Source organism: Alligator sinensis, unplaced genomic scaffold, assembly GCF_000455745.1.
Source record: "Alligator sinensis unplaced genomic scaffold, ASM45574v1 scaffold321_1, whole genome shotgun sequence".
In the NCBI taxonomy this organism is placed as follows: domain Eukaryota; kingdom Metazoa; phylum Chordata; order Crocodylia; family Alligatoridae; genus Alligator; species Alligator sinensis.
Window position 1 is genome coordinate 3,143,693 of NW_005841969.1, and position 11,585 is coordinate 3,155,277.

At 41.3% G+C, this 11,585-nt stretch overlaps 1 protein-coding gene across 5 annotated transcripts in view; it reads left to right on the forward strand.

The window, feature by feature from the left end:
• The first annotated feature begins 339 nt into the window (after positions 1-339).
• MTX2 (metaxin 2) overlaps positions 340-11,585 on the forward strand; it is a 54,966-nt gene continuing 43,720 nt past the window's right edge. The window contains exons 1-3 of one of the 5 annotated variants that reach the window (XM_025200527.1): positions 349-530; positions 2,775-2,812; positions 9,102-9,146. Coding sequence is in view for 4 of the 5 variants with exons in the window: in XM_025200523.1 (XP_025056308.1) it covers positions 2,352-2,380; positions 2,775-2,812 (67 nt within the window). In the remaining variant the exon portion in view is untranslated. Of the gene's footprint in view, positions 531-2,336; positions 2,381-2,774; positions 2,813-3,041; positions 3,096-9,101; positions 9,147-11,585 lie in introns of those variants that run through there. The other 4 variants (XM_025200526.1, XM_025200523.1, XM_025200525.1 and 1 more) reach the window with 4 other exon arrangements.

Genomic DNA, 11,585 nt, shown 5'->3' on the forward strand with positions numbered 1-11,585 from the left:
GCCCTGCCCCGCAGCGCCGCCTTCTCCCCCGCAGCCTGCGCTCCATGCCCCTGTGCTCCGGGCACTGTTGGGGCCAAGCTGAAGCCCCCCGGTCCCCGGCTTGTCTAGGGGGTGCCTAGTTCGCCGCCGTGATCAGCCCCGTCCGCGAGGGGCGGCGATGTTCTTGCTGGAAGTGTTGCCTGGAAGTCCTGGTTCAGGCCAGCGGGCCCTGGAGGCAGGCAAGCTGCGCTGGAGTTAGCTATCAGCGTGGCTTTGTGGCTCTGTAAAGCGTGAAACAACTTTTTTTTTTTTTTTTTTTTTTTTGTAGCCAAGGTGTCACCCCAGGTAGGTTTCCCAAACAGCCAGGTGCTACAGGTTTGGAAGGACAGGAAAGAGTAGGGCAGTCACCCAGCCTGACCAACTGTATCACACACACAGCTGCATTTCACCACTTGTTCCCTTTATCAAGCCCTTAAACTTTGGGTGATGTAGGGCCTGCTTTTATCTTCATCTAAAGATGTCACGTGATGAAGACTCCAGCATAATCCTAGGTAAGTTGTAGTTAGCCAGTGGGATGTTCACTCACCTGAGTTTGTCCAGCTTCACCTGGCCCGTAAGAAGGGGAAGTGTTAGATTAGCAGAAGAGGCTAAAGTACTCTTTGGGTAGGAGAAATGGGAGCCAGTGGCACCGTAGAAGACATCTGTTGCTTCTAACAAATGCCAGAGTGATACTCCACTTCTGTGGGGTTTAGGATTTACAAAATTACAACTACTTCTCTTGCTCCCTCTGAAAAATTGTTTCAAACTTTCCCACTCAGTTTTTGAAGCTGAGTCTTAGCAGGCACTTAGCATTGACATGTGAGTCAGTGCAGCTCTGCTGCATAAGATGACATAATCCTTGTCATAAAATACAAGGAGTACAAGTCGTCATAAATTTTAGGAGAAAAGATGTTCTTTTTCTGTTTTTAGGGGAAAATACTTCATTCATGGTTTAGCTCAAGGAGTTTAGGAGCATCTTTATTTTCTTCACAGAAAACCAGTGCAGTGGCCTAGTTTTCCCTTTTTAAGTTAATAAATCTAGTGATTTCATTTTTCCCCTACTACAAATGCCATAAATTCTGCAGAAGCATAGCATGTTGTGATCTCTTTGAACTCCAAAGCAGGAGGAGCAGAATGTTTTTCTCCTGGGTGAGACCTTCCTTCACCCATAAGTTCTTATGCAAGAGCTGCTGATTTGGATTTTTAACTGCTGCATACTAAAGACTAGAAATGCCTGCCTCCCTGATTCTCATTGTGAAAAAGATTAACCAATAGGAGTGAAGAGGCTGAGTCACTTAGTCGTATTTGAAAATTTCACCGTACCCTGAGTGCAGAACCACCAATAGCATACAGCCGTGCAATAACATCAGTGCAAGTGATGTTAAGTTATTTTGGGCAAACTGGATGAAGGAAGTTAAGGCCTTTATTAGTGCAGATAAAAAGTGGTGCCCTAGCAAATCACTGTTTTTTCTGATGTATTTATTGAATACTGCATTTTTCTTCTAGGGAATGAAATATTGAATGGTGTTATATATTTTACTGTATAGCCTTTATATCTATTATAACAAAATAGTTGGTCTCAGCAAGTTGTCACTTTAGAATGCTCACAAGCACAAAATCCCATAAAAATACCCTATAGACATTCCAGTTACTTACGTTGAAAATGTTAGAATGTTATAGTTGGGGGAGGAAGAGCCTTCATTGCAAGCTATAACAACGTATAAATCAGGGTTAAGTACAGGGGAAGAAAAATTAAAATGTCTGAAAATCAGTTTTGCAAACAGCCTTAACTCTTTCCTCTCTCTCTAAGCTTAAGCAGCTCACCTGTATGCCCTACAGGGATCTGTATCCTAGTGCACAATAGGTATAATATTTGCTACGTGAGCTCCAGCCCACATGATAACAGCCTGCATTTGAAAATTTTGGATTCTCTCTCTGTTTGAGCCACCTTGCCTAGCTGTAAACCCTCATTAAAATTTAGCCTTTCAGAATAAGTCAGCTACTACAACAAATCATTCCATCATCAGAGAGAGAAGCTCATTCTGATCTTAATTGAAGAGCATTGCTAGTACTCTTTGTTATCACCCTTTGCACTGCACTGTCTTTTCAGAATATAAATGCCCTGGTGCTTAGTGTATTCATCTCCTTTATGTACATTTGATACATGAACACTCACTGTGACCCCAAGTATTGTACAAATACTAGTGGTAGATCAATCTACTGAACCTTATTCTTTAACACAAAGTTATGACTTTATCTGTCCTTTTCCAGAAGCTGATCGGTGCAAAAGCATTTATCTGCCTACAAAGTAATAAACACTTTAGTCACTCTGGATGACAAGCTATAAAGTCACAGATTGGAAGTAAATAAAAATAAAAACACTATTTTGTTCACGTTGAAAGATTTGTCTAGTAACAAATTCATTCAGGATTTTGATCAGTATTCATGCCATGTTTTTACATTATCAGAGACATTGTACAGTAACTAAAGCTACAAAATAATATAATGACTCTCCAGCATTATATGAGTGGATTTAAGAAACAAAATAAAAATCTTCAAATGTGCTGTCTCTTATTTTGTATACTGAACCCTCTGAAAAATTGAGGTTCAGAGTACTTCTCTGCCTTAAATATGAAAAACATGCATACCTAGTGTAATGATATTTTTGAGGGTGAATAACATGCTGTATTGGAAAGAAAAGTGATGCTATTTAAATGCTTATTGTTTTAAAATGCTCTTATTTCCTATGTTTCTAGTTGTGAACACTCATCTCTTATTATGTATGCATACCCAGGTAATTTGACTGAGGATTTTTTTAAACATCTAATAAAAATGAAATTTGATTGGCTTGTAATAGAGGGTACTGTTCATGGGAACAATCACTTTGTCATGACAGTTCTAGTTAACTCTAACTATTCCAGCAATGTAGCAGCCATAAACTGTGGTTCTTGGTACATGTACAGTTAAATGTAATAATTTCAACAGTGTGTTTTCCAGAAATGTATTAGAAGTTGAGAGGGGTTTTTGGAGTACTGGGAAGATGAGTCATAACTTCTTTGAAGATATTGACTTTTCAGGTAATGCCTAGCCTCACTTTTACCACACTTTATGCAGTCTCTTCAAGACTGCGTATGGCGTGTCATGCTTAATCACTTGTCCACCTGCTTGCACATCTGCAAAATTTTAGCAGTCTGGTGAATGATAATTTCTTAGGGCATCAGCATTCATTCTGTGCAAGTAGCATCCTTTTGAACATGCTGAGCATAGTCTGCTGTTCTAATGCACTAATGATTAAATATAAAATGATGATCAAATCACTTATGTAGACTAGGAAGCTCTTTATGGTAACATTGGCTATGTAATGCTAAAACTATTTACTCATTCTTGTTTTGAAAAAACAAGATATTGCTGCTCTAACCCAGGGGAAAAAACCTCACATTTATCTCTTGAAATCCTTTCTCCTGATATTTGTTAAAATCACCTAAGAGAGATTATGCAAAAATACTTAATTGATGGATAAAGGATTGAAGGGGGTGGACAATTTTCCAAGCACTTGTTCTATATCAGCAATCAAAAAGTAGAGAAAATAAAGTCACAAAGTGTCCTGCTGTTTCTCGCAAATCGGTGTTTTTCTCATAAATGAACAATACCCAGATTCTTAGTCTAATTTTAATACTATGGTAAATTGACAATAGTTTGAGAAACATGCTACTACTATAGGTGTGTATTTTACATTCTCAGTAAGTCTGCCCTCAGTGTAATGTCTCCTTAGAAATACATTTTTAAGTACGTATGTTTACATATAAAAACCAGGATTTTGCTCATAGCAAATATGTAATATAGAATAAGGCTTACCATATAAATTTTCTTCCAGATAAAAATCCAAAGTCTAAATAATACACCAACTATGTAGGCATTCTGTATACTAAAATACTTACATCTGAGCTTCCATGTTGCAAAAGAGTAATTGCACTTGTTTAAAAATAGGTTTGAACTATCAGCAGTAGTATCTTCAATTGAAGCTATTTTTGTTTTGAATGCTTTCACATCAAGTCATATTTTGAAATCATCTCATTCTGGTTTTATGTCCTTTTATAGGAAGTTATGTAAGAATAAGCCATAAATAAATTGTTTTATTTCTAGGATACTAGTGTCACCTGAAATCCTTTTGGTTTTTAGATGTTTTGTGCCCTCAATCCAACCAATTGCTATGGGGATTGCCTGCCTAACCTCTTGTAGATTGGAGGAAAAATAATTTACTTACTCTAGTATTATCGTCTGATATGTATTTTATCTGAGTTAGTATTTCCTGGTCTGAGAAACAATACAATTACAGCTCATATAAGGAAGATTCCTTCCCAGTTATTCTGGGATTCATTAAGCCCAAGCAGTCTCTCTCTAATTGGTATTTACTGTTTCATGTTTTCTGTTAAAGTAACAGTTTATCTTGTCTCTTGCCAGAAATCTTGATTGCTTTTTAAGGATATTACAAAATCAGCAGCTGAAAAGGAACATAGTAGATATAGCATATTTTTAAATACAGGTACTCCTCACTTAACGACCTACCTGTTTAACGACCATGCGGATTTACAACCAGCGAGAACTGGTCGTAAGTACGAGAACTGGTCGTAAGTACGAGCACTTTGGTCTTTGAAACGGCAGTGCGACGTCTCAAGCCAAGGCATGCAGTATCAAGGGGTGGCTCCTTGCTTATCAACCAATTCGCTTAATGACCTAGTCGCAGGAACGGAACTCGGTCGTTAAGTGAGGAGTGCCTGTATTAGTAACACTTAATACTGCTTTATTTAGTCTTATGAGAACTTGTACAAATAGGGTTTTTCACTTTTAAAATGTTTTGGATCTGAACAAAACATTCACTTTGCAGAGAAAATAGAGCACAAGTATTGCCTTTAGGGAGGCATTGTGGATTCCCTCCCCAGCCTGCTTATTTTCTCTGGCTCCAAGATACTCTTGCTGCACATAAGTGCCCTTCCTCATACCTGATGAGGCCTGATGATTTTTTGACCCTTCCAGCTGCTGCTTCTCTTTGCAAAACCCAAGTGAGAGAACTTTGTGGTTGCCATTCCAAGCTGTAGTGATGTGGGCACAGAACAGGTGTTGCATTCCATGACTTTGTTGGCACACTCCTAGATTTGCTCTCTGAGGGTGCATCCAGACAAGCGCGTATGTGTGCTATGTGGCTGTGCAGACCCTTCTGCAGTCCACATGCTGCACATGCAGGCATTCCCTGTGATTTGCAGCATGGGGGTGGGGGGCTGACCCCAGGAAGTCCCAAGGAAAAAAACAACCCTGCCAAAGAAAAACGGGGCATAGAACATGGTGGCAGTGTGTGTCATCCAAAACAGGAGTCTGGCTGGCTAGAGCTGCGCTCTGCTGGCCAGGCTTCCTGCCATGGCTGCAGCTCCCAGAGGCCCCCAGGACCCCAGACACAGTTACTGGCCCCAGCCTCCCCGGCCCCAGCCTCCCCTGCCCCACCCAGAGTAACTTGCCGTGCACCAGAGTGCGCATGTCATGGCTGTCCTTGGGCAAACAAGTGTTCCTGCTCATCAGGAAATGCCCAAAATGGGTAATGAATGAGAAACTACAGTAGGCTGGGTTGAAGTGTAGGGCACATTTTCGGGTAGAGGGAGTCAGAAGAAGGGAGGTATCCATTAGGGTTCCTCAGAGGATTTTTTTTTTTTTTTTAAATTCATTCTTATTTAATGGTTTCATTAATTATTATGAAGCAAATGTGAGCAGCATGTTAATGTGTACATTTAATTATCCTACACACTGAAAGAAACCACATATAAAAGTGAGGCTAATGATACAAAGTGAATCAAAAAGTTAGAAGCATTGACAGAAAAAGAAACTAAGAATGTAGAAGAAAATTGAAAAAATGCAAGTCTCAGCTGAGCAAAAAAATAACACACACATAATGAATTTGAAGGGTGAAATCTAGGAGGTAGAAATAATGACATAGGTGCAGGAATGATGGGTATTGATAAAGTTTGACAAATTAGCATTGCTAGGTTGCCCAACAGGCTTGTGCCTGGCATGACTTTTGGGGTTCAAAGAGAGTTGTCACAAGCCCTGATGCATTTGTGTCTGGGCAGCCTATTAGTGGCGAGATAATTGACAGTTGGAGAGTGTGCAGGAAGTGGAAAAAATAAGTTATTGGGAAAATGGAGACTTGTTTGAAGTAGGGGCTGGCAACTTTTTGCTGGTTCAGGCTGCCCTTTGTGAACCATCCACAAGTCTCTGGCCTCAAGAGTAGCTTGCACTTACCCTTGCTGCTAATTTTTTTCCAACTGCTCTGCAGTGAGAATAAATGCAGATGTGATAGAACAGCAGGTTCTGCAGTGGAGAGGAGCGCGGAGGAGGAGATGGGCAGCGTGGTACAGCTCTATGCTCTCACACCTCTATGCCAGATACAGGCCATAGGCTGTCAAGTCTCTATAAAGTACAACAAATGTAGGTGACTTGGCTACCTATTAATTCAAGCAGAACAATTCTCATGGTTAAAATGCCTCATTTTTATTAGTGGCTGAATCAGAGTCCAAGTGAGTTGTGGGATGTAAGTTTTAAGCGCAATTGAAGGCTACATAATTAAAAGGTATCTTTTAGAGTAGTTACAAAAAACCCCCAACCTAGAACCAGAAACTTACATACTTTCTCTAGGAACAGGGACTACTGAATACCCTTTTAGGATTTAATCTAAAAGCTCTCTGAGATTTCTTAACTTTTCTGTCTCTTGTTGACTACTTCTCTGTAATCCTAATCATCCTCATGCTTCTTTGTTTTTAGTAAAAGTGATCATCTCCCCTTAGGAGTCTTCAGCACCTTGTAAGATCAAAGTGTGTAAATGTGTAAGCGTGTGTGTGTGTATACATGCTATAGGCAGTTGATTCAGAGATGGGAACCAAAAGTCACAAATGGTTAGACCAGGGGTATAAAACTCATTTTACCCAGATCAATGGCCACAGGGCCAGATGAATGGGCCAAATGAGTGGTGCATGGCAGGCCCTTGTCTCTCTCCCTTCCCCCTGGCCTGTATACCAGGGATGTTCACAAGCTATGTGACTTGTAATTTTTTTTTCTTGCAGGAAGTATTCCAGGGATGGATTTAATTGAATAATGCAAATTTTCCATCTGATTTAATGCACATACTTGAACTTGAATCATGGTCCTGCAAATATCCATCAATCTCTCTCTCTTATTTAAAAAAACCCAAAAAAACCTGATGTGTATTTTTGGCAGATCCCAAGGAATTACTGACACTAGAACTTGGTTCTTGACCACTGTTAGTCTACAGTATTAGACCAATTGAAAATTGATCGGAGTACCTTACTGAAATTGATCTGTGCTTCCACGTAGGTAGGTTGAACTGGCTGCTGTTCAGGCAGCTAATTCATAACTTAGTTGCACTTTTTTTATTGATCACTGCTAATGGATGTGATTTCTTTTAACTACTTTGGTTCCAAACTGACTGCAGTGTCACTGCATTAGTCAAGGTTTATTCATGCACTTTATGTACTGCAGGTTTTAAAGTATTAATTACCAGTATTTTCTTATATTGATGCATGCTAACACCACTGAATTGTAAATCTTCACTCTTTTCATTAAAAAAAATAAAATTGGTAGTTTGCCTCCTATTTGATCTGTCGTGTTTAAAAAAGAGAATCTATGTATTTTCCTCTCCTTCCCCCCTCCCCCCCCCCCCCCGTCTGGAGAATAACAGCTGTTGGTGTAGTGTTTTGGGGAGCTGTGAGCATAGCTGTCAGGATGACTACAAGACAGTTTTTTCCACTGTGCTTGGCACCTATTTTAGACTAAGATGTGGAGGATCACAATCCTCAAGTCAGCCAGTAGGAAATGCTGAAGAGCAGGACATGCCTGAAATTCCACACTGGTGATGGGGTTGAGTATTTATGTGAAATTTGGATTCACTGCTTGAAACCCCCTCATAATTTAGGCACCTACATCATTCTTCTTGGTATGGACACCTGGATCATACCTTTAAAACTTAACTAGAGAAGGAAGAAATGACAATATCCATCTCGTATAATAACCTAGTGGTTTGAAGGCTCTGGTTTTAATCAAGTACTAAATAAACCCACAGTAACGAGAGTTACTGTGCAGTAGTGCCAGCAAACAGCTTTTTTGTAACACTACTGTGCAGTAGCCTAATAATGCTGCACAGTAGTGTATTAGCACTGTTTGCTGTGATGCACTACTATGCAGTATTATTAGGCTACTCCACAGTTAGCATCTCCTGTAGATGCGCCCACTGTTCTAAATTTTTTTAACTTGGTACATGTGGACTTTGCAAAGGTTGAGTTGAAACTCAGTATTGATGAATAAGACACTGATACTCTGTTCTGTTTTGTTTTTAACACGCATACTAATCTTATTACAATTTTCAGTAATCAGTATTTATTAATTTGAGAGCCAAAGCAGCTCTCAAATGGCCTGCTGTTTAGCTTCTCTGATCACTGCAATACTCCCTCTGAATTGTCAGTTTCCCTTCGCTCTTGTATCAGTATTTCTGAAGTTCAGTAATAACTTGTTCTTTATAAGGCCAACTCAGTTACTTTATAATGTAAGCTAGTGATGAAGGAAGCTGTCTGTTTTATTAAGGTATGATGTTATTGGCATACTGTATGGGTCACTTTGATTTGAAGACTTTAAAAGTGGGTATATGTCATGTTGATTTCTTTCCTTTTGCTCTTGCCAGTGTTGGAATGGTCTTGGTTAGCTGAGGAATTAACATTTACAGACCAGAAGAATCTTGTTGCTGAAGGGTAAACTGGATTTGACTTCATTAGTGCACAAATGATAAGTTTTGTGTGGAGTTATTATCGCATTAATCAACTTGATGGATTGGAAATATGACAGAACTGAAGCAGCATGTAATATTAGTGCCTATTATTCTACAAATTATGTCTTCACCTACATTCATAAGCCAAGAGTCATGCTGTACATTTAAAAAAAGAACAAAAAAGTTTCTTTTATTCTGGAAACACTTGACATTTCTCTATTGTTGTTTCTTTTTTTTTTTTTTTTTTTTAATTTCTCTTTAGATCTTATAACATGGGGGAATTAGCCTTCCTGAGATGTGAATTAAGGTTTGTGATTAAATGAACATAGCTCTGATGTTCTAAATGCTATTTTAAGGGTAGTATTAATGTAAATCCAAAATGGTTTTTTGTCCTTTTTCTTCCCCCACCCCATTCAACATGGTGGGGAGCCCTTTGTCTTAGATTTGAGTATCTGACTCTGAGTGTGGGTCGGGGTTGGAGTCATACCCACAGCAACTACCTGCCCTCCCCCTGATCCTCTTGTCTCTCTACTTCTCCATTATTATCAGGTGCAGCTCCAGCTTTGGTTGGATTCCCTCCTCGAGCTCAGAGCACATGGAAACACTGTCCACTGCTTGGCCAATCATCAGTGCTGCAGCTCCAGCCCCAGGAGGCTGCTGGTTGGCCAGGCAGTGGCCATGTCTTTGTGTGCTCCATGGCTAAGGAGGGACTGGAGCAGGGGTGGCACTTGACAGTATGAGTGTGTGGGGAGAAGGGCAGAGGCTGTGTGGAGCAGCAGAGGGCAGGTGCCAGGAGGTGGGTGGGCAGGCTTCAAGGGAAAGAAGTGTGGGGAAGGAGGGGCAGAGGACATGGAGGATGCCTGGCACCCTAACAGTCACTTGACCTGCCCCCTTGCTGCTGCTGCTTTCCCTGCTGTAATTACCTTCTGATAATTAGATTCGATACCTGGAAATCTATAACAAATATACATTTTCCCTATACAATAAAAGCTCTGTTATCCGGCATCCACTGGGAATGGGGGATGCTGGATAGCAAAATATGCTGGTTAACTGAGCGTCCCCAGCCGCTGCTTCTCCTGCTGCATCTGGGGTGCCCCTCCGTTCCTCCCACGGCATCGCTGTCCCTCCTGCTGCATCGCTGCCAATCCTGCGGGCCTCGCGGGACAGGGAGGCGAGCCCCACGCAGCTCTGCACAGCCTGCTATGCCCCCGGGCCATGGGGGCTTGGCAGTGCAGGCTGCTATGCCTCCGGGCCGTGGGGGCTCGGAAAAACCGAAAGTGCTGCAGTGGGTGCTTCTGGTTTCACTTTATCTTACAAGCCAGCATGCCAGTTAATAGAGCATGCTGGCTTGTAAGATGCTGGATAGCGCAGCTTTTACTGTATATATAATCTAATTATTGGAGGGTTGTCTTTTTAAATTTGAAGTAGTCTTGGATTTTGGTAAAGATGGCAGTAATGCTTCTATCCTTTTATACTTGGGTGCTTGCAAGTACCACAGGATGTTTGTCAGTGTCATAGCATCAATCTAAACCTGCCTCCCAAATAAAAATATTTAAAGATTGCTGATAAGGTGCTTACAAGGTACAGGGTGAATGATAATCATGGGATAAAGGGGAATTGAAGTATAAATGTTTAATTGCATGATTCTAATTTAGTTCAATAAGTGTGTTGCCTTTGAAAAGGTACTCTGTGTTGTTACCTCAGTCACTCTTCCAGCATGTGGTCCAGTGTGCAAGGTTCTAAGGTAGATATTACAAGATGTGTTTTAGGGTATGTGAGTAATAGATTACAGGCAACCTCTACTTAGCGCTCTTAATTAGTTCCTAAAAAAACAACCATTAAGTGAAACGAGTGTTCAGATGACCCACAGTGGCGACTGCAAGTGTTTTTAATGACCCAAGATGGTGACCGCGAGCGTTATATTGAAACTGGCTGAGCAGTAGGTGGAATCAGGTATCAATTTAAAATGAGCGTTATAACGAAACAGCTCTAAGTGAAACAGCATTAAACAGGGGTTGCCTGTATGGAGTTTATTCCAAAGCAGTTGCATTTTTGAAATCCAGGAATAAGAAATTAGCAAGCAAAGCTTGTTACTACTTAAGTAGCCTGTATGAAATAAATGACAACCTTGATGTAATACTTATGGACAAAAGTCCCCATTATCTAAGCACCGTTACATCTAGCAACTATGACTGGTGTTCATAGATTCATAGAAAATTAGGGTTGGAAGGGACTTCAGGAGGTCATCTAGTCCAACCCTCTGCTCAAAGCAGGGCCATCCCCAACTATATAATCTCAGCCAAGGCTTTGCCTAGCTGGGTCTTAACAACCTTCAAGGATGGAGAGTCTGCAACTTCTCTGGGTAACCTGTTCCAGTGCTTTACTACCCGCCTAGTGAGAAAATTCTTCCTAATACAGGGGTGGACAAAATATGGCAGGTGTTTGTCCAGTCCGCAGGGGGTCCCTCAGGCCCCTGGCCCAGGCATAATCCAGCTGTGGCAAGTTCTGTCTTCCCCTGGGCGCACAGCTCCTCAGCTGGACTGTCTTTCTAGGCAGCCCAGGTAGCAGGAGGCTCCTTCCAGCTGCCACCACCGCCAGCCTCAGCCCTGCGATCCTGGAGGGACCTGTGCTGCACAGCCCCAGCTCCATGCCTGCTCCGGGCTCATCTGCCCAGGCTCAGCAGCAGCAGTACAAGACAGAAGCTGCTGCTCAGCACTGGGGGGAAAGTGGCCCCTACCCCACACTG